The sequence below is a fragment of the Balaenoptera musculus genome, chromosome 1 (genome assembly GCF_009873245.2).
Source record: "Balaenoptera musculus isolate JJ_BM4_2016_0621 chromosome 1, mBalMus1.pri.v3, whole genome shotgun sequence".
Lineage (NCBI taxonomy): Eukaryota > Metazoa > Chordata > Mammalia > Artiodactyla > Balaenopteridae > Balaenoptera > Balaenoptera musculus.
The window spans coordinates 4,818,403-4,845,857 of record NC_045785.1 but is presented as its reverse complement, the minus strand read 5'-3'; the positions used below and the strand labels follow the sequence as shown (position 1 = coordinate 4,845,857).

Sequence of the window (27,455 nt, the reverse complement as noted above, 5' to 3'; positions counted from 1 at the left end):
CTCCTCAAAGAACAACATCTTCAAGAACAACATCGGTATTCCGGCCTATGCCAACACACAAAGAATAAAGATGGAGTCCCTGTCACATTCATGAAGGTAATCTGGAACAAAAGTACTCTGTTACTACCATCTAAATAAATACCTCCAAGTTCCCTCTGTATCTTTGTTAATGCCCATTTGATCTAGGAAATATTTTGGTTTACCTTGTTTACTTGATGCCAAATTTTATTATCTTAAATGATTAAATATCAAGAAAAGATTTTAATGTCTGCTTATTTTCTACCTCCCTATTTTATTTTTCAACGTTTCTTCCTAGACTCTCATTAGATGTCTTGATATTAAAATATTCCAGAGACATGACTCATGTTTTTCCTGCATCTATTTCTTCTATTTCTTCATCAGGAGGCATGGATACCATAACATGTAGTAAGTTTTATAATTCATAATTCCAAGTCCTGATATGCTCTTGTGAACACCCTCTACTAGTCTGACAGTCATTTCAATCACAACAAAATTTTTATATTTCTCCCCAGATTTCACTGCTTTATCATTTTTAGAAGTCATGTATAAAAGGCAAATTAAAAGGAAAACATTCAGGAAGGATGCAGTGCCAGGTGACCCATTCACCCACTCGGCAGCATTTATTTAGACTCTATGCTGTGCAGGCTCTGTCCTATGCGCTGGGGACACAGGGTGGACACGACAGAGGCCCTGCTCTCGTGCAGCTTCCATTCTCCCAGGAGTCAGACCAACAAACAGACTGTTGCTCTTACAAAAAGAGCAGCTCGCTAAGGGGACCGAGAGTGGCATCTGGGCATATGGGTGGTCACAAGGCCTCTGTGACCAGGTGGCACGTGGACAGAGACCCCCTCTACCTGAGCTAGGTCAGGCCAGAGATCTCCTTCATAGTAACTCTGGATGAAGCAAGACTGGGTCACTTTAATCTTTTTAGTAACATTCAGTTCAAATTAATTTCAGGTTTTGAGTACAATTAATTCACTAATAGAATTGTCTTGAAGCCAGATATGGAGCTGGCAGGATGGCAAAGCTCTCCCTACGAATTCTGCCAGCTTTCATTCCAATATGTCAGCCCTCACAGCTCCAGCTCTGTGGATCCCTCTTCTTACTGCGCCCATGAACAAGTGTGTGGTGAGAGCCTGAAATAAATAAGTGTAAAATGGGTCAAGACCGTCGCTTCTATTTCTGTTTTTAACTGAAGAAAATTTGCCCCATTTCCAGAGGCAGAGAGAGGAGACCTCTGGGTAAAGGCAAACTAAAGTATATATTAAACGCATATATATGTATGTATATGTACATGCATGTATGTACATATATAGTCCCACACATCTGACTTATTTCCCTATGGTAACTCAAAATTGGTTCTTTTACAACCGTTCTTTTCATAATCATTACAGCATAACTTTTATTGGGTTGTAGGTTGTATCTTTAAGAGGCCACAAAACTTTTTTAAAGGATCAAATTAAAAATTAAAGGTTTGAAGATGATCAAGATTCAGATTCAATTAACATTAATTTTAGAAGAATTTTTTACTGACTATGCATATTCAGTACACTACTTAAGTTTTTGTTTTGTTTTTTTCTAACATAGCGTCCCGGGGGAGTCATTATGTACAATCAGCTCTCTAATTCAGATTAACGTGTCTAAGTACACATTGATATAACACAACACAATGTTTCGAGAGGCTCCCCTGCAAGAGGCTATTAGTTGAAGCACAGAACTAAAAAGGTGAACTTCTTAAACTGAATTCCCAGCACTCCCAACCAATCGTTACTTCCTAGGCCAGTTTCACAGGTTAGAAAAATACAGGATTTCAAAGGATACTGAATAAGGAAACAGACTACCAGTTGCTAATTATGGAAGATCCTAATAATAAGCTGTAGGTGATTTCTACAGTCCCCTTAAAATTACCCAAATGCACACTGATGGTGAAGGAAAGCCTCAGAAAATCTGTTTTCTCGAATCTGTCTCTCATTTACATCCCCTTGCTTAGGTACTCTTTGGGGGAAGAGCCATAAAGTAAGTGATTTGGGGTAAAACACTGAACACTGTACCAATGAGTCTTACAGGGCAAGTTGGGAACGCATCGTGTTCTGGGGGGAGGTGATGCTGTCTAATTTGTTTTTTGATTTGGGGACTGATTTCCAACCAATCCTCAAATTGACTGAATATAAGCATGACAATTGAATTCCAGTGAACTGAGGTAAGTAAAAAAGAACCATCATATTCAGGCACGTGTCCAATGCTCAAAGGACAGTCAATTTCACAAGCCTTGAAGGTGTCCTAAAAAGGACACATTACAAAAAGAAAAGAGCTTCTTACAAGGGAAGTTCTCATGACATTTATATCTATTTCCCTAGGTGCTATTCAATTAAATAATTAGTTAATTAAGACAGCAGAACAACAGATGGGAAGTTTCAAGGCAATCAAATGTAAATTTTATATATACATATATATATGTGTGTGTGTGTGTGTATATATACATATATTTTTGTTTGTTTTTAACCATAACGTGATTGTCTCTATGGAATCAGACAGCAGTTTCTGACTTGTTTTCTATCGCTCTTTGCCCATCTGCTTTCTGCTACCAAAATTTTAAGATCTGTATCAACAAAAACAGTATTTATTCTCTTCCCTCAAAACAGTTATTAAGTGTACCTCTTTGGCTTGAAGGTACATGACCACAGTGTGTCACCTGCCCCATTCAGCCACCCACAACTACATGCAGATGCTGGGCTGGGTGCTATGGAAACAGAAATAGGTGAGGCCCAGCACCTGCTCCAGACTCACAGTTTAGTGAATTAAAGATGCCAATAAAGAGAGAAATTACAATACAAGGTGGCAAGGGCCCTCAGAGGGATATGGAAAGCAGTGCCCATGATAAGAGTGAACCAACAGGTCAGGCTGCACAGAAAGGGTGTGTGGAGAAGAGACAGCTGGGCTGGCCTCTAGAAGGAACTTCTGCCAGATAAAGCAGATCTGGGGAGGAAGGGCCAGGGGAGAGAAAGAAACAGCGCGTGTGAAAGGACAGAAGTGTCCGGCCGTGGGGGTGAGGTGAGAGGTGGCTGGTGCAGGCGTGTTGTACTTGATCACGAAGGGCTGTGCGCTCTGGTATTTCTCCACCTGCACCTACACCTACATCCAGAGACGGGAGCATCAGGTTAACGAGTACGTTACTAGTAACGGCAGATCCAGATGACAGTGCACAGAACCATCCAGAGCGCTGGCGTGCACGTGGGTTCTCTGTACCCTGAGGAGGTGGGAGGGGCAAGAGCTTGCCTGCTGCAGCCCGAACACCTGCCTCGGCTGAGGTTACACCGCCTACGTGGTTAAAGCTTAAATCTCAGCAGTAAATTTCTGAAGGGATAAATTACAGATTTAAATGTTATACTCTGGATTTTTTGAGGCAAGAATTATAACAAGGGCATGCTAGCGACCCAGGTCTAAATTTTTAAAAAATGAACTAATGTCCAAATGCTCACCTTCCTGGTCTCCTAGACACGCTGACCTTCACTTTCTTAGAAACCGGAATTGTGTGTGTAGCAAATTAAGTAATTACGCTAACAACAATTTTAAAAAGCTAATCCTTTGGTTTTCTAACATAACGTGTTATAATTTACAAGTGGCATCATAAAATAGCTCTTCTTTTGCTGGGATACATTCCAGTCCATTCGTCATAAAGATGTGTGTGTAAAGGAGTGACTTTATAAGTAAAATACCACTTACTGGGGAGGAAAACCTCAAAACAAATGGCGATTAAGCCATTAATGTTCTTTTAATTTCTTGCTTAATTTCCAGCTCTTGGTATTCATTTCCCCATCAGATGGAAACATTTTAATTAGAATAAAGAGAGTTTAAGAAAACTTATATAATGAGTAAAGCTTTCATTATTACTAAATTGTGTTTACTGAGTTCTTTCTTTCGTGTGAATACAATGGGCGAGAAGGCCATCATACTTAAAAGATAAACGTAAAATATAAAAGTGCACAGTCAGGGACCAAGTGGATTCTCTGTGACACTAAGGGCATTACTGAAGTTGGGATGCTGAAAACACAGACTACCTAGGTAGACCCTGCTTTCTCGTGATGTCAGCTCACACGAAATCAACAAGCAATGACTCCCTCAACACGAAGTCATCCAAGGGCGTGTGGTTCACAAATGCATGGCTCAAAGTGGGCTCCTCCTAATTTGGGGGCTGATAGGACTTTTGAGGATTTGGGGGTTAATCTTAATACAGAGAACAAACTAAAGGGAACCTAAAGTAATTTAAACTTGATACAGGGACAGAATCAGGGTAGCCATTCACCTTTTCCCCGGGGGGTTCATTATTGGTATGGGAAGCCGCTGAGGTGTTCTGTTCACTCTTTCCAAACAGTTCACTTTCCCTAGCCTACAAGGCTAAAAAATAGCTTTCCGACCTCACCTTCAATGTTGATTAACCTTTAAAGACACACTGTGGATCAAAGCCTATACATACACATACATACACACACACACACACACACACACACACACACACACAGAGAGGCATACCTCGTTTTATTGTACCTCACAATATCGCGTTTTTGACAGATTGGAAGGTTGGTGGCAGCCCTGTAACAAGCAAGTCTATAAGCACCATTTTTCCAACAGCATTTGCCTACTTCATGTCTCTGTGTCACGTTTTGGTAACTCTTGCAATATTTCAAACTTTTCCATTATTATTCTACGATCTTTGATACTACTCTTGCAAAAAGATTATGACTCGGTGAAGGCTTGATGATGGTTAACATTTTCTAGCAATAAAGTATGTTTTTAATTAAAGTATGTACCTTGTTTTTTAGACATAATGCTATTATTGCACACTTAACAGAGTACAGTACAGTGTAAACATAACTTTTGAATGCACTGGGAAACCAAAAAAATTCATCTGACTCTCTTTACTGCATTATTTAATTTATTGCAGTGGTCTGGAACCAAACCCGCAGTATCTCTGACGTCTGCCTGTACACACACACACATGTATGTAAAGTCTTTGCATAATAAAAGGCTGACCATGCCTGCCTTTTAAAAGCATCAGAGGGCAGGCAGGTTCTGTATACTGTATTACATGGGACTGCCTCAAAGCTTCTCAATGTGGGCTTCTGCAGGGATTCAAACACATTTAGGATTGTTAAATACAATTAATAGAATTTGAAGATTATGCCAAAATAAAGATAGGAATCTAAAGATATGACAAAATAAAGATAAGAATCTAAAGGATAAAAGTAAAAACCCCAGTGAAAAGTTGCCATTTGGGGGAGATCCTGCAAAATTACGGCCTTGTGTTCTGATGTTTTCTGTGACTCAGAAATCTTGCCTCAAACCCCTAATTCCAAGGAGTTACCACTTGGATCTGACTTGAGGCAAGAACAATCCCCCAGAACCTCACAGATGCTTTGAGAAATGTAACGGGATCAGGGGCAGAAAGGCTCCTTGGTGGGTAGAAAGTTAGAGCAGAGGCCACTGAAGCAGCAACCCTACCAACAGCCCCGGCCTCCCTCTCCTGCCTCTCCGACCCTGCTTGTCTCATCAGGATCATAAGTGGTTTCAGATCCACACAGACCACCCTTCACAAACCCTGGCCTCCCTGTTCCTTGACCCAATCCCCCCCAGTACCCTTGGACTGTATTTCCACGATCATTCCCAAGACCTGCGCTGTCCAGTATGGTAGCCACAAGCCACATGTGGCTATTGAAATGTGCCTAGTCTGAACTAAGATGCTTTGGAAGCATAAAATCCATAGCAAATGTCAAAGATGTAGTACAAAATAAAGGTAAAATATCTCAACAGTGTTTATATTGATTACATGTTCACATAATACATGGGGCTAAATAAAATATATTATTAAAATTAATTTCGTTTGTTTATACTTTTTAAAAATACGGGTCCTAGAACATTACAAATTACACATGTGGCTCACATTATATTTCTACTGGACAGCACTGCCCTAGACCTTGATGTTAACCGTAACTGCACCCCTTGGTAATACCAGATTCAAGCATCCCGCTCTCTGACTGTCCCTACGCCAACGATTCCATGGCCCTACTCCCGAGTCCAGCGACCCCAGGGCCTCTTGCTGCCCCTCGTGTCCCTCACGCTCCACTTCTGCCCCCGGCCAGGCTCAGAGTCCACTCCCCATCGTCCCGTCAGCGCTCGGCTCCCTTGCCCCTCCCTCCCTTCCTAGCACTGCCCTGGCAAAATCCCCGTCCCAGGTTAAATCCAACCCTCTGCCCTCTCCTGGCCCGCACTGGGGCAGCAGAAAATACAACTCCTTGAAAGCACCTGCTCCGCTTCCTCTCCTCCCATTTTTGCTTGAACCAGCTGGAATCGGTGACATCCTCACCATTTCACTCATCCGGCTCTTATCAAAGTCACCAATGACCTCCACGCTGCCAGATCCAGGGTCAGTTCTCAGCCTGTATCTCACCTGACGTTTAGCAACACTTGAACACAGACGATCACGCTCTCTGCTTTGAAACACGTCCCTTCAGGACACCCCGCTCTCCCCGGTTTCCTTCCCTCGTGTTCCTTCTCATCTCCTTCGCTTCCTTCTCAACCCTCCTCTTATCACCGGGTACCTCCCGTGCTCTGTGTCTGAACTTCTCCATCCATCCACACCCACCACGGATTTCATCTATCCCAGAGCTTCAAGAACCTTCGATACGCTGACAACACTGAAGACTCTGGCTCAGGGCTAGGCCCCTCCTCGAAACCGTGACTGCCCACTGGACACCTCCACGCGGCATCACGAGGTTAACACAGCCAAGAGCCTTCTCCTCGCCCACCTCCCCAGCCGGCTGCTCCCACCGGCCTCCCCATCTCGGTGAACGGGAGCTGCTCTTACAGCTGCTCGGTGCAAAAACACTGGCATCAGCCCCAACTCCTCACGTCTGCAGACAGCCAATCAGCTCTCCCTTTGAAACACACCCAGCATCTGACCACTTCTTGCTGCTCTGCTCCAAGCCACCGCCGGCCCCTGCAACCGTCTCCTCACGGGTCTCCCTGACTCCAGCCCTATCCCCCTACACCAGGAATCAGCAAACTTTTTCTTAAAGAGCCAGACAGTAGATACTGGAGACTCTGTGGGCCAGATGGTCTCTGCTGCAGCTACTCAACTTGGCTGTTGCAGCTTGGAAGCAGCCTCAGACAATACACAGACAAATGAGCATGGCCCTGCACCAATAAAACTGGAACTTAAATGGACACTGAAATCTGGACTTCATGTAAGTTTCACGTGCCACAAAATATTACTATTCACCTTACTTCTTCAGCCATCTAAAAATGTGAAAAGCATTCTTAGTTTGCTGGCTGCACAAAAACAGGTGGCAGGCTGGATTTGGCCCTCAGGCCTACACAGTATGCAGACCCCTGCCCTAGACTACTCTCTGCACTGCATTCAAAGTGATCCTTTTAATCATGTTGTTTTCCTGCTCAAAAGTTCTCGGATGGCTCCCCTTCTCATTCAGTAAAATCAAAGACCTTCCCACGCCCTATAAGGCCCCATGGGCTCTCGCTCCTGACCGCCTCACCTGCTCCTGTCCACTGTGCTCACTCAACGCGACCACGGCGGCCTCCCTGCTTCTCTTTTGCTATTGCCAAGCCCACATCTACCCTGGGGCCTCTGCCTTTGCTGTTCTCTCTGCTTGGAATACTCTTAGCCCAGATATCTACATGCATCAATGTGTCACTTCCTTCAAATCACCTTAGGAGAGACACCTGCTCCAGCCATGCCAGCCAAAGCAGCGCGCGTGCGCACACCAACATCCAGGGACCCTCAAAACGGTTTACCTTGCTTCGTTGTTCTGCGTCACACTTACTGTCATATGATGTTTCCTTATGATACTTATTTAGGTAGAAATAAACTGATCAGGCAGTTTTTTTAACAGGGAGACAAAATAGCATGGTGTTTAAGAGCATGAAACCTGGAGGCAGATTACCTGGGTTGGAATGCCAACAGCACCATGTACTAGCTGTGTGACACTGAGCGAGTTATTTTTACCTCTCTGTACCTCAGTTTCCTCCTCTGTGAAATGGGGACAATCACAGCGCCTACCTCCTCAGTGTTCTGAGCGCTGATGAGGTAATAAATGTAACTGGCACATGTAATCACTCAGCGCTACTTACTTTTTGTTTATTGTTTACTGACCCTTCCCAGAAAACAGGCTCTTTGTGAGAGAAATGGCCTTGTTTTGTTTACTGCTTTACTCCGGGCACCCAGGACAGTGCCTGGTACTAGGCATTCCGTAAATACTTACTGAACGAATGTATAAACCTTTGAATTTAAGTCCCTCTCGGAGAGGGCAGAACACTCCCCCACCCCAGCACCACACAGACACCAGGAAGGTCAAAGCTTTCTTCAAACCCACCGCGGAGAGAGAAATAAAAGCCCGACTATTACAGGTGGGTCTGCTGATGTTCCTTCCTCTCTGTGGAGAAACCTTGAAGTGAGCCATAACCGCCGTGCTCCGAGCAGCACCAGTGTCACTTCGTAAGGAGCCTCCTACAATCCCAAACTGTGCTGCAGCCTCAGAGGCCACGTGTTCAGGTCTCTAACCAGATTAGAGAAGAAACAGACTCCACAGTCAGGTTCAAATTCCGCATGCAAAATGCCAACCCAGCAGCACAGTTCTGTACAGGCCTGACCAAATTTCCTGGATAAGCACAAAAGACTGCTTACTCAAAGTAGCTGACATTTAATTGACTTCTAAAAACAAAGAACATCTCGTCAAAAGAAGTCTTTCCCGAGCAAAAAGGTGGTAAAAACACTTCCATCCACCCGTCATACACACTCAATCACTCACAACCATCACAGCACTATGGATTCGGCCACTCTCCTAAGAGGACTGAGTTTTGATTTATAAATGGTATTAACATGAGCTAAAGTACTTCCGAGTTCTACCATTCTGGGGACGAGTCTTTAATGTGAAGATACTGGTACATGTCCTGGTGTCACACGGGCTCTTCTTCCAGTGAGAACCCCCTACTTCCTTTAAAAGAAACAGGAACGATAGGGTCACACACCATTAAGCAAAGCAGACAACCGCCCTCCTGACCTTCTAAGATGTTTCCCTGTGGAATAAGGAACATCTTCAGTATTGGTTCTACCAAGTGGGAAACAAATGAGTGAGATGTAGGTGGTAAAAACACACCTATATCCACTAGTAGAGAATTCAGGTGTATAAGTGCCTCCCTGCACTGAATGCCAGAAAACCGTGTGCCTGGATAAGTAAAAGACTACGAGGAAGGGTAAGAAATTGGGGGTCAAGGAGGGGATGAACCCCAAGAGGTCAAAGTGAACTGCCTGCCCCCCTACCTGCACGGCTCTGGCCTCCTGCTGACAGGGATATAGCAGAGCAAATGGCCAGGGTCACTGGAGGCAGGTTTTTTCCCAGAAATGGTAAGACCTGAGATTTGTCTTTTCCTGGTATCCCAGTGATGGTTTCGTTTTTTCACTCTGCAGTTCGCTGGTCACTCGGGTCAGCGTGACACGGCACAGAGGACACACATGAGGCAGGCAGCACCCATCCCATCTCAGTCCTGCACTGCTACACGGGGGCAGAACCTGAAACGTCAGGATGATAGCGCTCTAATTTAATACTGTATTTAGCTGATGATCCTAAATAACACTTTGTCAGCTTTTGTGATCTAGCACAAAACCACATGCCTTGTGATATACCAGCTGGGCTCTGGTTAATGCCCTTGACTTGAGGCTTAAAAGCTTTGGCTGGGACATAACTTTGATGTATTGAATTTCCATTTCAAACTGCGATGATTATCCCTGGCTTTGGCATCGCACAGAGTGCTACCAAAATTAGATTATGGCTAGTTAATAAGACTACCTCTCCCCTCTGGTCCACTTCTGGGAGCGCCGCTGCTACTCTCTGCTTTGCTTGTTTGCAAGATCAAAAAGCCATGGCTGTTTAGTTTACAGGATGCGGGGATAAGAACCATCTGCCTGGTCTGGTGTTTCTTTAATTAAAACTTTAATTACAGATATATCTCTGCACAGATACATGCAGTCTATCAGCTCCTGTTCTTAATTACCTGTGCTAATGACAGCTGAAAGGAGAGTGAACGTTTGCTGGGTGTCTCCTACGTGCCAGCACTTGTGCCAGATGCCATAAAACATGCCAGAGCAGGTAAGAGAAACCCAGTCAAACGGCCGCCAACAACTTGCCACCCTCCCTGCCAGTCCTCTTCCCATTGCTACGGAAGAAAGAGAAATGCCCTTCGGGCTTCTCCCAGGGGAAAATGAGGGGCGGAGAGGGGTGAAATACTCCAAAGGATCAATAAGAAGAGAGAGGAGAACTCGACATCACAGGCTGACTAATATCCACGTTCTGTGCGGGCACATGTGTCTATCACACGGTATATTTCTGAACCCACCTAGAGACACGTGTGGAAAGTGGAAAGTCTGGTCTAAATCCTATGATTCGGAGGCATGTCACCTGGTGCCACGGTAACCAGGGCCACGGTTTCCCAGGGAGATAACACCCACAAATGAGAACAAACAGGAGATGCTTCCCGTTTGCTCCTGACTGTGCCATGATCCCACCGCCGCCTTGGCCTTCAGTCACCCCCCTGCTGGCGAGGGCAGATTTTCACTGAAGAATGACAAAAAATACCTTTTCACACTTGGACCATGTTTCTTGGTCTCCTACTGCCTCCAGAGGGGTTAAACGCCATCCGAACTGCCCCCCAAGGGGCCTGCTCAGCGCAGGGGCCCCTCCCACCCACCACCCTACCCACCAGGGCCGGGTATTTCTCCGTCATCTCCCGCGGCACACAGGTCACCGCGCATGGCCACAGGACATCCACACGCCCCGGCGCTGGCTCTGCTCCCCTCCCCGGGCAGCAAGTCTGGATTGGCTGAGGGCCTCCGGGAAGGGCTCGCCCTCTCAGCAATGGTTCCTCGTCACCAAAATGGGGGGCCTGACCCTGACCTCAGAACTTAAGCAGCAAATACACTAAAAGCCGGATGCAAGTGCCTCTAGAAGGGTCAAGTCCATCATTGTCCAGCACTCTGTCCTAGTTAGTGATGGCGTTTCTCAAACTGTCATGCCAAATTATCTAAATTTTCAAGATAAAGCACCCAACTTAAGGTTGATGATCACAAACAAAATCTGACAACTTTCAGGGTGACTCAGGATAGCGCCTTCACCTCTGAAAGATCCCAGGACATACCGAGACGCGTCAACTGCTAGGAACACCCGCGATGTGCCCGGCCCCCTTGCAGGATTTCAAGTATTTACAGTCTGATGACAGATACACTCAGAAGCATCTGGCAGACGATGGAGAAAAAGAGAGACAGAGGAAAGATAAGAGAGGGAAGGGTCGGGGAGGAGAGGGAAGGAGGGTTGTAAAAAATAAATGCACGCAAGCGGGGCAGAGAAAAGAAAGTGAAAAGGCGAAAGAGAAAGGAGACAGCGCACTGCTTCATTTCGCCCCATGAGCGATCTCAAACCCGGTTTTTGTGATGGTCAGATGCCACTTCCAGAAGACTACATCCTACCGAAAGGACAGCTGGGACTCTTCCCACAAAAAGGTTGCTGGTTGCTGGTGAGTGCACCACCAAACTGGCCCACGAAGGCCCACTGTAGCTTACAATGCAGCTAACTATAGAATTAACAGCATTGGCCCATGTTCTGGAAGCATGGGTCCACACATGCACAGATTAGTGACAGTTTTTTCTTACTTACAAATAACATAAACATCCTGCATCTTTGTGCTGTTGATCAGTGGTTCTCTGCTAGAACAGGCAGCTCAGAGTCTGGGATGGGGCCAGTGCTCCACATTTTAAAGCTGTACAAGGGATGCTGGATGTGCAGCCAAGAGCAAGGAAGCCGCTGCTACGGAGCCCCTCAAGGCGCCACGCGAATGGCGGGGCCTTCCTGGTGATGCGGGTGGTGGGGTGCTGGGGGCCTCACTAAGTAAGTCTGGGGCACTGACGGCTGAGGGACACAAATGCATGCGGAGGAGGCCCCTGCAACCAAATGGCAGAATCTCTTGTCAGGGGTGCAGCCAGGTTTGCCGGCAAACACAAGGCAGCAGGTACCAGAAGGGCAGCACCTGGATTTAAGTCCCAGTTTTGCAATCTACTAGGGATGTGACCCTGCACGAGTTTATTTAACCTACCTGAGTGTCGGTGTTCTCAGGTGCAAAACAGGGTTAACAAACACCACCAACCTCATAGATAAATGTATATAATTATGTGGAAACACTTGGGAATATGTGACACACAGCAGTGACTTTCTTCCCCCTTATTCTACCGAGGATGAAGCAGTGAAGCCTCCTACAGCAAGGTAAAAATCTCTCAACACATAAATGCTTTCTGACTCCGTGAAAGCTCACTAGACAGCTGGCTGAAGCTGAGAGAATGAGTAAGTGCTGACTAAGTAAAGGATGGGGTCTCTCCCACGGGTCTTTCCTGTGTCTCCATAGCCAAAAATAGCTAAAACAAAAGAACCTGTCAACAAAGGGCCAATCAGCTCTTAATTATCTAAACTTCTCTTCCTAAAAGGTTAGGAGCCCAGATTTAACCTGCAGCACCTGAACTTGCATTGTTTTCGAGGTGCCTGATTCCCATAAACTATCCAGTGCCTCTGCCTGTAAGCATGCCTGGGCCTCCTAGACAACAGTAGAATAGTAACAGGGACACTCTTTCAAGTTTAGTTTTCTGCAAGGTGTAGAAAATTCCATTTCATGAAATTCCATTTCATGGGAACTCCCAGGCCGCCTGGGTTTCTCCTGGCGCGCAGGATCGGGCCCGGATGCCACAGCCATGGCCACACTGCCTGCCGGCTGCTGCTCTAAGCACACACTTCACGTGCAGCAGCTCACCTAGGACCCTTCCTGACCCTCTGAGTAGGTACTGTTATTATCAACCCCCCTTTAAAGAGGAGGAAGCTGCAGCACAGAGGGTAAGATAACTGTCTCGATCCGACCATCTGCAAAGGGCCGAGGCGGGATGCGACGCGAGGCAGCCTGGCCCCAGCGCCCACGCTCCCGGCCGCTCCCCAGAGGATGCACTACAGCAGCCCCTCAGCACGAAGACTGCGGCTACTGAGAGCACGGCCCTCGCATGAGGTTTACTTTCAAAGGCACCTTTCTTCTGGGTTCCCAGGGTGTCCGTCACGCATTTTCATTTATCCTGCCAACAACCCTAAGAAGCAAGTAGGAGACATATAATATCTACGTTTCACACAGGATAAAACTGAAGTCGAATCAGTGAAATGTTCTACACACTCCTGTACGTTAAGTGGAACAACTGATTTCACTGTTTTCAAGCCTAACGTGGAAGTCTTTTGAAGTCTTGCTATCTGAGTTTCTGAGTTTTGTGTGTCGCTACCTCACAAGATACCCCTGGCACATCCAGAGACCCGGCTGGTCCAAAGTAGGTTTTCTGACTCTCAGCCTAGGGTTTTCTCACTGAATCATGCTCACAGAAACTACATCCATGTGGCTTACAACTCACTAGAATTCCTAAATCCTAACCAAATAAACACTGCTCATTGAAAATAGGTAATGAATGTGTCCGTATACCAGCTCTCTTTGACGTAATTGCAAAATAAAATTATCACAATAAAAACATTTCTCTTGGGTGCCTATTAATGTCGCCTTAGCTCCTACTGGACTTATGAATAAAGTATTCAACTGTCTCTAGAGGACCTAGGAGCCTTCAGGGAGATGTCAAGAGGCCCTGATTCTGTCAACAGGGAGCTTGTGACTCTCATCAGCTAGCTCCCCCTCAGGGGTCGGGCACAGGTATAGGGCTGCTTAAGCAAGAGGAGTGGAGCAGACCGCCACTCACAGCCCCTTTCAGCCCTGTGACGCCTGTTCAATAAACTCCAAGCTACACATTATTCTTCTGGTGCTAGAAGGATACGGAATACATTCCTATGCAACTCTGAAAGCATTATCATAAAAAAAAAAGAAAATCACCTTAAAATGCAAGGTTAGATAAATAAATGCTCCTAACTTCTAGAACATTCATTCCATGTGCTTTCTGGCTTTGTAATCATGGGATGTTTTACCTACTCATAGTTCTCAGCTCTGATATTTTGCAATTCTGTGAAAAGATACCCAACAGGCCAAAGGCAATTTCCCAGGTATGTAAGTATAACAGACAAAGACGAGCTAGTAAGCCTGAAGAAGTGTTCCTAAGAGTTCCAATCTCCAATGAGCAGCTCACTACAACTAATTTTAATTTGTGGTTCTAATGAATGACATAAACTTTTATAGGTATCAACAAAGCTCAGAGAGGACTTAAATCCATTTCAGTGCTCATTTAGCAGCTTCAGCTGTGTGCAATTAAAGCATCAGCATTAAATGTTGGAGAATAAAATAATGAGACACTTAAAAAATAATCTGTGCTTCAGCAGGCCATGCTAGGAGATTTCACATGATTTTTTTTTTTTTAAAGAACATTTCTAAGGAATATCTTGTCAGTTCCAAGAACTAACTCAAGTTTCATTTTTTAGATTTCAGTTTTTTTGCTTTTGAATAAGAATTTTTTGAAAAGTGGAATACAATTAAAAATGCATTGTCTGAAAAACAGTCATGAAACAGCATATGGCATAAAGCAATCTGGTATATGGACCATCACAGCTGACTGACCAGGTTTCAGCAGAGACAAAAGGCCACTTTTGATCAGGTTAAAAATGTTGCTCGTTCTTAACTTACACCTCAAATAAAGAATAAAATACTGAAGGAGGGGGAAAGGTGAATTTTGGAAATGAGACAACTTTCTTATCTTCCAGCCCATACATGGAATTAAAGGGCTAAACTTTTCCTCCCACCAACACTTGAAAATATAAAACGTAATGTGAGGTTGTACAATGTGGCAGCTGAGACCAGTAAGTTCAAGTTGCCACTATTTCTGAAACATGAGTTAATCTGCAAAGGAAGGGGTGTGTGGTGATCGTGAGGGGGGGGGTGTGTGAGAAGGGGCGGGGCAGGGGCATGGAGGGGTGGGGCTCTGGGTGTCCACCGTGTATGCGAGTTATGCGTGAACACCAAGTTCATTTGGCTATTGCAAAACATGAATAGAAGAGGAAATATACTGCATGGGGAAATGCACTCATTAAACTTAAATTTTAAAAGGATGAAAACACAGATTACACTTTATTTTTAAAACTGAAATGAATTTTAATACAGAAAATGAAGACAGCATTTTGCAAATTTATCGCTCAAAAGGGTATCTCTATTTGAGGAAATCAGCGTGTTACACTTTGAGAGATGAAATGTTACAGCTTGTACACCAAAATCAAAAAATGAAATTAAATTAAAAAATGAAATGGTTACCAAGGTAATGCAGGTCAGGGGATCAAAGGTGAAGGGTCACACATTATTAAAAAGAAATCCAAAAGGACGGCTGCATCATGATCTCTGCAAAACAAAGGAGCTCCAGTAAGTAAAACTAATATCTCCGAGAATTTAAAATCAAGTTCTTGAAAAGAAGACTCCCCTGTAATTGAACACAGTCATTCCTGATTCCGTGTAGAGCCATTTTTATTTAGGTACAACACCAAATTTTAATTACCTTTTTGTAAAAATTTAACCATTCAATCGTATTAAAACCCCAAATATCCCCCATGATAAGTGACTAAGAAGTGCTGACAATTCCACTGGATCCCAGACCCTGTTTTCTGGAAATGACAGTGTTTGTTAAGTTGCCAACATATCAGAAATCTAATTTGGTCACAGCGTGGTGAGTTTTTTTCCTCTCCTCAAGGAATGAGTTCCAAAATTGAGTTTTTGCAAATTTGTTTCATTTGAAGTAGCTGCATAAAATTTCCATTATTGGAACATTTAGTATAACAATGTTCTAGAAGACAGCAATAAAGTGATACATGATAAAATAAACTGTGTAACTATATCTATTAAGATCTGTTCTCACATTCAACTCTCACTGCGGGGGCGGGGGGGAGGGACACGACATTTTAAGCAAAATAACTTGCTGTCTCCACTGGAATTACACAGAATTAATAGAAGCTTGACACCAGCAATATCTTAACAACAGAAAAAAAGTATATGACAATTTAGGCCTCAATTTCCTGTTATTATTTACTCATCTCCCTCATTAACAAACTAAAAAGGACATTAATAAACCTTAAAAGGACAGAAAGGGCTAAGGTTTTGTTTTGCATCATGTGGCCACCACGGATATCATGACAAACATACTTATTAACTTTGCGGCAATAGCAAGCATAACGATTAGGAGTTACAGTAAATAATTTCCATATTCCTTTCACTAGTAAATAAAATGACTACTATTAGTGATCTTTAGTCTCATCGCTAAAACTAAACTTGAGCAGGCTACACTTCCCTGATTTCAGGATCCAAATTCCTTACTTGTTGCTGGACAGGCAATAGAAACAATGCCTCTCCCTCTACGAGGGCACATGGGAGCATCACTAGCGAAAAAGGACTTTAAGTACCACTCCTCCTTCCAGTCTCCTAGTTTAGTTTCAATCTCACAATATCTAACGTTTGAGTTTACCTTGATAAAATCAAATTCCCAAAATACTTCCATATTAAAATATAGACAACTGCCCCAAAGGATTTTATTAAGAGGAACAGAATACTCTTTCTGGTGGCTTAGAGCAATCAATAAATAAACTCTATAAAGATTTTGTTCCCCCTATTAGGTTTTGTTAAAAAATAACTTGCAGAGCTTCATGCACTAGACACAAGTGTGTTAGCGCCTCAAGGCCACATTTCTAAAAAACGACTTTTTTTTAAGTTCCAGAGCTACTGAAAAGTAAACCAGCATTTCATTTATCTGGGATGCTCATCTCATGTCAAGTCTGTCACATACGTATTTGTCGCTGGGAGGCATGCAAGCAATTTTGAACACTATAGAAGAAATCGATACCCCATCAAAACAAGGCATATGTTGTTTTAGTAGCACTGTTATTCAGACCACTTTAGCACGTTTGTAAGAAAAGGCAAGAAGCCAGCAAGTACACCATTAGCCAAGTTTTGTTTTATTAAAATATTTCCTATTAAAAATGAGAAAAAGCATATTCAGATCAAATATATGTACCCCTTCATTATCAAAACACATGTATTTATTTAAAAACTTCTTGACAACAAGAGGAGAATACTTATAGATGCTTCTCGAAATTCTAAATAATTTCTAAAATTCACCGACTCAGAAAAATGTGTTAGCCCAAATTTTCTACTAGCTTAAGCCCTGCCAAAAGTTGCACACACCAGCCTATGCCAACATGATGTGATCCCCAAGTATAAGGAACTGCTCTTTGAGGACCTGAAAGCATTACAACCAACCAAATTCCCACAAATAATTTCACGGAAATGAATATAATCTAAGTAATAAACACAAAACAAACAGAACACTCCCCACCTAGGCACTTAGAAGTTCCAACAAACAATCTGAATAAATTTGTGCCAGTAATGGTAACATTTTAGGTGATTTTAGAAAATCTGTAATATGAAGGACTTCAGCTAATGTTTTCAAATGTGTTTGCTATTTGGAGTGGAAGAAGGGAAGGGCTACCAGGAAGGAGTTCACCACGTCCCTAATATTCAAGAATCCTAGAATATAATTTACTAAGTAATAAGAGGGCTAGAAACAGCCAGGGGCCAGCACAACTGGGGAGCATGGATTCAGCCGCAACAACAAAGAGCTGAGGCCAGAGCCCCTTCGTGGAGGTAGGTATCTGGGACACACATCCTTCTTCCCACAGAAACAGTCTGACACCTGCCTACTTAACCGGAAGTCTGTTGAAGCAACAGTTCTGCTCCAAATTCTAGAGGCTATGGGACCTGAGGAGCTTTTTGTTTTTTCCCAAAGGATTGGCCCAAGCTGAAATTTAGGCAACAAAACATTCTACTAGCCCCATTCCTGGGCCCCAGACAGAGTGCCTCAAGGACTACGAATGAAATGGATTCATACATACCAATACATGAAAAGATTCAGGGTGTGGGGGGGGGGGGAGTGGTTTCTTTAACCCAAAACAAATCCTAAGTGGGAGAACTAGCACTTTTACATCAAGGGGTGGAGAAGGAGAGTCCTCTTCCAAATGATAAGCAGTAACTGAACTAAACAGGGAATGCTCAAAAATCCTACTAACTCCTAAAACCTCTGGAGCATAACTAGCATATACCCTATCCTCAACCTAAAACTGGAAAGAAAACTGTACTCCCGCACTGGTGAGTTATGTTACTGAAATAAGAAACACACCAAGTTTCACTTTCACAAGACCAACAAGTCACTGGAGTTCTAGCAAAGAAGACTGCCAGGGAAATTCTCACCCATATTAAGCTCTCACTTCCTGGACTTTTTGTAGGGATATGTTTTCCAACATGCTCAATTTGTACTCTAAGTTTTTGGGGGGTTGTTTTTTGCGGTTTTTGCTTTGGTTTGGTGTTTTTTGTTTGTTGTTGTTGGTTTTTGTTTTTTTTTTATTTTGGGCCAAGGACCAGCCAGCATTTATAAGCAAAGAGAATTGGTTCATTTCTCAACTAAACAGCCATAGAACAAAGAATGTCATTTCTAATAAGGTTAAATCATGACAGAAATGCTGCCATTCTCACCTCAAGCATATTACTTTCAAAACACATAGAAGAACCAGAAAGAAATAAAAAAATAAAGCGCCAAGAAAATTCAGAGAGTCAGAGAAGCTACAAGACAGTTGAAGAAACCCATTAAAATAGAGCCCTATATCTTTTACTAATTCTTTACAAAATGGCTATTAACTCAACAATATAATGCTCTCTGCAGCAGAAACTAATCTCGTCAAGTGTATTCAGAGAGTAAAAGGAGAAATGTCCAGCCAAAAGTTTATTATAGTGATGAGGCAGAAAAAAATTTTAATCTATAAACATAAATAAATAAATCACCAAAACGTCACTCAATAAAACAGGTAATTCACTAGAATAAAATGCACTTGAGCTAAGTATATCCTTCTGTTAAGTGGGGATTATATTTCTATTACCCTTTCATGTTAGAATTTGTTAGTTTTTTCAGCATATTAGAAATACTGCCTGGCTGAAAAACCAAGAAAATAAAAGCATTTGGTCTCCATGTTTGTGGCTCCTCCAAGTGGGGCCCAGGGCAGCACAGCCAGCAAGAGGTACCCCCTCCCTGACCCCCTTCCCACAACAGACACCATCTCTGCCATTTTTTTCAACCTTTCTGAAAATATATTTCCTCTGTCAAGCTTCTCAAAGATAGTCTGTTCTAAACTATGTGCCTGTTTCTCAAAACATTTTATAAATGATACAGCAACATACACCTGCAATCATCATATTATTTCTGCTACAATCCTCAAAAAGAAAACAAAAGCTAAAACTACAAGTTAAATACCTTTCTACCTAGGACTTTATCCTCAACAATATAATTTTTTCCCTAATAGCTTCAAAGATTTCACAAAGGGAGAAAGCAAGTGGGAGGAAGGGACTGCCATGAGCACAAGGGAACTCTTAAGAGTGATGGATACACTCATTCTGGTGGAATGGTGATGGCCATGGGGTGTGTGCATGTGCACACTTCTCAAAAGTATGTGCAATTTATTATATGCCAATTATACCTCAAAAAAGCTATTTAAGAATGGGGTCAGAGACTGAAAAACTCTAAATTCACCAAGCATTGGGCAGAGTACTCAAGCACTGTGTAGAAGGCCTCAGGAGTGGAGAAAAAATTAGCCTTAGACTGAGCACTACTGCAGACCCACTTAACAAAGCAAAACCCTAAAGGTTCAAACTGCTTAAAAGTAACTTAGTTGCATCCCAGAACAAAGTTCAAGAAGAATTAAAGGGTCCTGCTTTCTTAAATCTAGTCTGTCAATCTCCCGCCTTCTAATCAGGATGTTTAGTCCATTTACAGTTAATATAATTATAGATATGGTTGGGTTTTAGTGAACCATCCTGTTGTTTTCTATTTATTTCCTGTGTTCTTTGTTCCTTTGCTCTTCCTTTCTGCCTTCTTTTGGATTAATCAAGTATTTTTAGTTAAAAAAAAATTTTTTTTTAAAGAATGGGGGCGGTCAAAAGGCAGGGACTTTGCCCTCTCCCTGCACACTTTAAACCACACAGACATGCTGTAGCCACCATGCAGAAGAAGCCAAGAGTCACAGGGGAGACAGTGGGAGCCACCTTCCAAGCCACTGAACCAACCAATTCTGGAACCACCTGGTTCTGGTCTTCTTAGGTGAAATAATAAAAGTAATCTCATTGTTTAAAATAAATGCATATAGCACAGGGAGATCAGCTCAGTGCTTTGTGATGACCTAGAGGGGTGGGAGGGAGGCTCAAGAGGGAGGGGATATGGGGATATATGTACGCATATAGCTGATTCACTTTGTTGTACAGCAGAAATTAACACAACATTGTAAAGCAATTATACTCCAATAAAGATGTATATAAATAAATAAATAAATAAATAAATAAATAAATAAATAAATAAAAACTGGGCAAAGAAACTGGAAAAAATTTTTTAATAAAATAAGTGCATAAATACATAAATATTATATATTTAAAACATTTGATACTGATTACTAGCTTTCATATTAGCCACAAACCTGAAATTACCATAGTTTCTAAATTGAAAATCAAGGCACAATATGACAGTTTCTCTAAGAGACTTGAAAAATCAGCTTTAGACATACTCCTAGCTTTGCAAATGATATGCAAATTCACCAAATATTCTTAAATTTCTTCCTCAGATTTAGCATTTATATTATGTCAACTCTATCACAACTGAGACCCATTCCTTTCAGGTACTATCCCCACTAGGGAAAAAGAATAATACAATATATGCCAAATTTCCCCAAACACAAATTTATAAGAAATAAAACAAAAGTGAAACAGACCCACCCAGTGTTGCCTTTATTTCTATACAACCTGTTTTTAAGCTTACTAACCTACACACAGTGCTTTCTTTAATTGCTCTACTGGCTTCCTACAATGACAGTCAGAACAATTAGACTCCAACATTTCCCACTTCCTCTAGTCATTGATTCTCAAGCTTCAGATGAATAAGAATCCCCTATTTAAACCAAGTCATTTGTAAAAATAGTTCTCAAGTCCTTCCTCTAAGAGATTACAGTTTAGTACATCAAAAGAGGAGCTAAACAATCTGCATTAGTAAAACCCCAGGTGAGTCTGACTACAACAGTCCACAATCCTCACTTTAAGAAAAACTGCCCAGGACTTCCCTGGTGGCACAGTGGTTAAGAATCCGCCTGCCAACGCAGGGGACACGGGTTCAAGCCCTGGTCCAGGAAGATCCCACATGCCATGGAGCAACTAAGCCCGTGCACCACAACTACTGAGCCTGCACTCTAGAACCCACAAGCTACAACTACTGAGCCCGCACGCCTAGAGCCCGTGCTCCGCAACAAGAGAAGCCACCGCAATGAGAAGCCCGCACACCACAACAAAGAGTAGCCCCCCCTCGCCACAACTAGAGAAAGCCTGCGCGCAGCAATGAAGACCCAAAGCAGCCAAAAATAATTTTATTTATTTACAAAAATATTTAATGTTTTATTTGTTTATTTACTTCAAAGAAGAGAAAAGAAAAACTGCCCAGGTGGGTCCACCACATCCTCCAATCTCCACACACACCCGCCTCCTGCAGACACCCAGGCACAGATGTCAGAGCTGCCAAAGGGTAAAGAAACAAATTCCAGCTGCTATCAGCTTAAGGTGGCCCTTAAGTTTTTAAATGCCAATGGATGCCTAAAAAGTCTCTAAAACCCCAAAGAATAAAGCTACACTGAAAGATAGGGTAGCTATATAAGATACAGGGAGTTCTTTTCCAATCAGAATCAATTCTAGGTTCCAGTAATAGCTCTACCACTTACTACTTCTATGACCTTGGACAAATTATTTAGCTTTTTTAACTAAGCCACATTTTCTTCATTTATAACATGAAGATAACAACATCCCTACCTTATAGGGCTGCTATGAATATTAATGAAAATAAGTAATATAAACTGAGTAGCATGGTGCTTAGGACTTAAAAAGCAATAAACATAAAGAAGATGTGGCATATATATACAATGGAATATTACTCAGCCATAAAAAGGAACGAAATTGAGTTATCTGTAGTGAGGTGGATGGACCTAGAGTCTGTCATACAAAGTGAAGTAAGTCAGAAAGAGAAAAACAAATACCATATGCTAACACATATATATGGAATCTAAAAAAAAAAAAAAAGAAAAAATGGTTCTGATGAACCTAGGGGCAGGACAGGAATAAAGACGCAGACGTAAAGAATGGACTTGAGGACATGGGGAGGGGGAAGGGTAGCTGGGACGAAGTGAGAGAGTAGCACTGACATATATACACTACCAAATGTAAAATAGATAGCTAGTGGGAAGCAGCCGCATAGCACAGGGAGATCAGCTTGGTGCTCTGTGACCACCTAGAGGGGTGGGATAGGGAGGGTGGGAGGGAGACGCAAGAGGGAAGGGATGTGGGGATATATGTATACGTATAGCTGATTCACTTTGTGATACAGCAGCAACTAACACAACAATGTAAAGCAATTATACTCCAATAAAGATGTTTTTTAAAAAAAAGCAATAAACACTGGCTCTGTGATTACTATGATTATGATGCTGATCATCTTCCATTCTTTTGCTTATCTGATTCTTTCCAAGGTATACAAGAGGGATACTGCTATCCCCATTTCTTCAGATGAGCAACGGTTAAGGTTCAAGATGTAAATCTTAAAAATGTCAGAGCTGGAATTGAAACTCCATCTGTCCAGGTCTGTCCTACTCCATGGCTCTGGCCCTGACAGGTATGGAAGGTGTTCCGCCGGCCCTGACAGCCTCCCATGTCTGTGCTCTGCACAGGGCTCTGCACACTGAGGTTCCCAATCATGTTTGGGGAATAAGGCAATGAATGAATAGTAAGGTCCTCAGGGGCAGCAGAGGGGAATGTACTCTTCTAGATCCACTACCGTACCTATCCCACCGCCCCTTACACAATGCATTTAGAAGGATACATGTGGGACTTCAATCAGGGGAACCACAGATATAAATTCAAGAACTTGCACACAAAAAAAGGAAGAGTAATGATTTTCCACTCTGCAGTTCTACTCACTAATTTAACTTAAAGACAAATTCATTCGTTCAACAAATGTATATTGAGCACCTAACCATGGGGCAGGCTCGGTTACTAGGTGCCCGGGATGTGTGGTGAAGAGCAGAGAAGAGGTCCCAGCTTTGTCTATCTTAGCCAGTGAGGCGAGGATTCAGACACAGAACAAGTCATTTCAAGCACCATGAGCAGACTGCAGGATGCTACGGAAATACACGGCAAGGGTACCTCATCGATTCTGCTAGGGGGCCAGGCAATTTTCCCTGGGGAAATAATGTTTAGCTGAGAGCTGGAAGATGATAAGGTGGAGAGGGACCATATTCTAAGAAGAAGAAAAAACGACACGTAAAAGGCAACGTGGGAGGAAGAACATGAGTGTAGAAGGAACTCAGGGGGAGAACAGACAACAAGGGGAGAAAGGCCAGGCAGGACGCTGGAGGGGTGACAGACAAGATTACACAGGCCTTGAGGACCATGTTGAGAAGTTGGATGGTATCTTAAGTATACGATGGAAAATTATTCAAAGGATTGAGAAATGGGGTACCATAATCCAACTGGCATTTTTAAAAAACCACTCTGGCATCTGGGCGGAGACTGGGTTGGGAGGGGGCAAGGGTGCAAGTAGGGACAGGGGCCAGGAGATCTCTAGAAGCCGTCTGGGCACAGGTAATTGTGGCCTGGACTGGAGAGGTGGCTGTAAAGAGTGATTTAGACTGAATGGAAATTTATTTGGAAATAGAACTAGTAGTCTTGGATTCAATACGTAAAAGATGAAGGCGGTGTCAAAAATGACCTCTGAGAGGAAAAAACTAGTAACTCTAGATTGGAGAAACCTGACAAGCACTGCCTCAGCCAGGTGACGAAGGTTAAGAGCACCACACTGAGAAGTCCTGTTGACAGCAGGCACCCCTGATACGATGAAATGAGAAGGGCTCTGCACCTTCATGGTCTTCCCTCCCAAAACCCATAATCCCAGCCTCATCACAAGCAAAGCAGCAGACAAACCCAAACTGAAGGACATCACACAAATACCTGATCTGTCAAGGTCACCAAAAACAAGGAAAGTCTGAGAAACTGTCACAGTCCAGAGGAGCCTGAGGAGACATGATGACTAAATGTCAGGTGGCCTCCTGGATGGGGTCCTGGAGCAGAAAAGGACATCAGGGGAAAACTAAGGAAATCTGAAGAATGTGTGGAGTTTAGCTTATAATCCTACATCAGTACTGGTTACTGGCTGGGATGAACGTACCACCCTAATGTTATTAGGGGAAACTGGGTGTGTGGTACACAGGAACTCTGTAATATTCTTGCAACTTTCCTGTAAATCTAAAACTACTCTAAATGTAAAAGTTTATCTTAAAACTGGCCCCCTGGTCTGACTTAAGCACCTGGGAGGTGCCCTTTATTGAGACAGGAGAGACAGACGGGAACACCACAAGCTCATTGCAGATACATGAAACAGGACAAGATCTTGCACTGGAGGAATCAGATATCAGGTGGGCAGCTCTGGTGGGGCCCTCGGCAGAGAGAGCTGAGCTCAAAACAAATGTAGGAGCCCTCGGCAGGCTGAAGCTACGGGAGTGGGCAGGGTCACTGAGAGCAAAAGTGGATATCAGGAGGTGAAGGGCCTCGGTTGCTTCCTGAGAAATATCCACGTTTACCAGTCACACAAGAAGAAGGTCTAGTCTCAAGCCCTGAGGAAATCCCACCTTAGATGCTGGGTAGAAGAGAGCAAGATGGACATCCAACACAGGGGAGAAAAACCCAGGGGTGCATGCCAACCCAGAGGCCAAGGGAAAAGGCATGGTCAACTTGTGTGAATATGTCTGAGAAATCAAATAAGCACTGGAAAATGCTCCTTATCTTTAACAATTCTGAGATCACTAGTGATCTATGAAAGAGCTTTCAGAGGAATAATGGGAATTAAATTCAGACTGGAATAGCTGAGTAAGAGGTGAAAAAATGAGGAAAGACTAACTCTTACAAGAAGTCTGGCTCTCAGATTTGCACATCCACGGTCACAGCAACATTACTCACAACACCTAAAGGTGGAGGCAACCTAGGCATCTATCGATGGATGAATGGATAAACAGTGTGGTATATACATAATGAAATATTATTCAGCCTTTAAAAAGGAAGGAAATGACATGTGGATGAACCTTGAGGACATTATGCTAAGAGAAATAAGCCAGTCACAAAAAGACAAATGCTGTACAATCCCACTTATATGAGGCACTTATAGAGTTATCAAATTCAGAGAGACAGGAAGTAGCAAGGTGTCTGCCGGGGCTGGAGGGAGAAGGGAACGGGGAGTTAGTTGCACAACAGTGTGAATTTATTTAATGCCAAGGAACTGTATACTTTAAAATGGTTAAGATGGTAAATTTTATGTTATGTACGTCTTAGCACAATTAAAACTTTTTAAAAAGAAGTCTGAGGCCCAGAATGTTAAATTCATATCAAGCTATAATGATTTACAATGAAAAATATTTAAAGCTGGATACTTTAACCTAGATCAGCACTTTCCAAACACGTCCCTAATGATGTGTGACACAACACACACAAGTCACAGATGCTGATTCGCTCATGCTCTGCAAGGGGGCCTGGGCCACCCAGACCCCGGACCAGTGGTCTCTGATCTCAAGAGTACTCATCCATTAATCCCATATGCCTTATAAATACTTTTATTTTTGATGTGTTCTAAGATGTGAGAAAAGCTGAGAAACAATGGCTAAAGAAATGAAGATTAGAGATTATTTCAATTCTATTTTCAGTGGCAAGAAAAGTTGCTTTAAATTAGTTTTCTTCATCAACCCACAACTTCTGCTGCCAAAAGGAAAAAAAAAAAAGAAAGATTGTCACCTCAACTTATAGAAACCGATAACAGATCATTTAGAGAAACAAATGAACCTCTACTACAAAGCCACACCTCACTTTTGCTAGATTTTTAAGGATAGAATAGGAGCAACAATTTTCTCTTCACACCAAGTCAGATCGACAAAAACTAAATCAATGTGTAAGGGACAAAAAAAGAAAAAAGAAATAACAATGTGGCACTGAGGCAGGCATAAGATAAGCAGATCAATGAACAGAGAGCATCCAGATACAAAACCGTGTATTTGTGGAAATTTAGCACAAGGTAAAGGCAACATTTCAAATCAGTAGGAAAGGATCAATGATTCAATAATAAACATCTATCTGGGGGGAAAAAAGAAATAAGAAGCTCTACCTCACTCTGCCCATATATACAAAATGTCTATGGGTATTAAACATCTAAGGATAAAAATTCAAAACAAAGAAGAAAATCCAGGGAGAATAATTAATAACTGGGGTAAGGAAGCCTTTCCTAGGTATGCTGTCAAGGCCAGAAGAGTCAAAGTTTGAATGCGTGACTCACAGGACTGACGTGAGGATGCAATGAAGACAATTAAGACTGAAATATGGTTTCTAGCCAGGAAAAAATTATACATACACACTTTTTTAAGAAAAACACATAGAAATCAGAAATAAAAAGGGTGAAGAATCTATGAGAAAAAAGAACAAAGGAATGAACAGACAATTCAAAAAAGTAACACAAGTGGCCAAAACATGCTAAACCTCAGGAGCACACAAAGAAATGCAAATTAAAAGGAGACATAACTTTTTCACACACTGGACTAAGAAAGATTTAAAAAACTGATAATCCCTAGTGTTGGTTAGAGTTTAGGGAACCGAACATTTTCATATTCAGCTACTCAGAGTACAGATCAGTGCCTCTCTAGAGGGAATATGGCAAATGCTTGTGCTCTTTGGTGAGCAGCTATGTCGGCAGGCCTCTCTCCTAAGAAAATAACTGGAGAGGTGTGCAGAATACTGGGTAAGCAATAAGGGACTGGTTAACAATTTTTATAGAAAATCCATGCTCTGCAGTTACGTACATCCACCTCCACACATATGCACTGGCATGCAAGATGACCGCAACAGACTTTGGCATGGGGAGAAAAACAGAGAAGAGGTACCTGTGATTCCTCGGGGGGGCCGAGGGGAGTGACACACACACATACATATATACACACACATACACACACACATACACATATACACACACATATACACACACACATACACACATACACACACACACATACACACACACACACACACACACACACCACTTTAAGGCAGTATAATGCTTAAAGTAAGACAGGCTGGAAAAGAACTTCAATATATAAATCAATATATAATTCCAATTTGATTTGATTTTAAAATTACTAAAAACAGTCACCTCTCAATTGGGTAATGCCTGGAAGGATGAGTAGATCTGTAAATTATATTAATACAACTGAGAAACAGACAGTGGA

At 42.6% G+C, this 27,455-nt stretch overlaps 1 protein-coding gene across 5 annotated transcripts in view; it reads right to left on the bottom strand.

The window, feature by feature from the left end:
• The window catches only part of CAMTA1 (calmodulin binding transcription activator 1), an 875,067-nt gene that overhangs the window by 771,500 nt on the left and 76,112 nt on the right, over nt 1-27,455 (bottom strand). Inside the window, exon 4 of one of the 5 annotated variants that reach the window (XM_036854413.1) lies at nt 15,166-15,426. The exons of the other annotated variants lie outside the window; for them this stretch is intronic. Within the exon in view, the coding sequence (XP_036710308.1) occupies nt 15,418-15,426 (9 nt within the window). The 3' untranslated portion in view covers nt 15,166-15,417. Of the gene's footprint in view, nt 1-15,165; nt 15,427-27,455 lie in introns of those variants that run through there. 5 annotated transcript variants of the gene reach the window in all.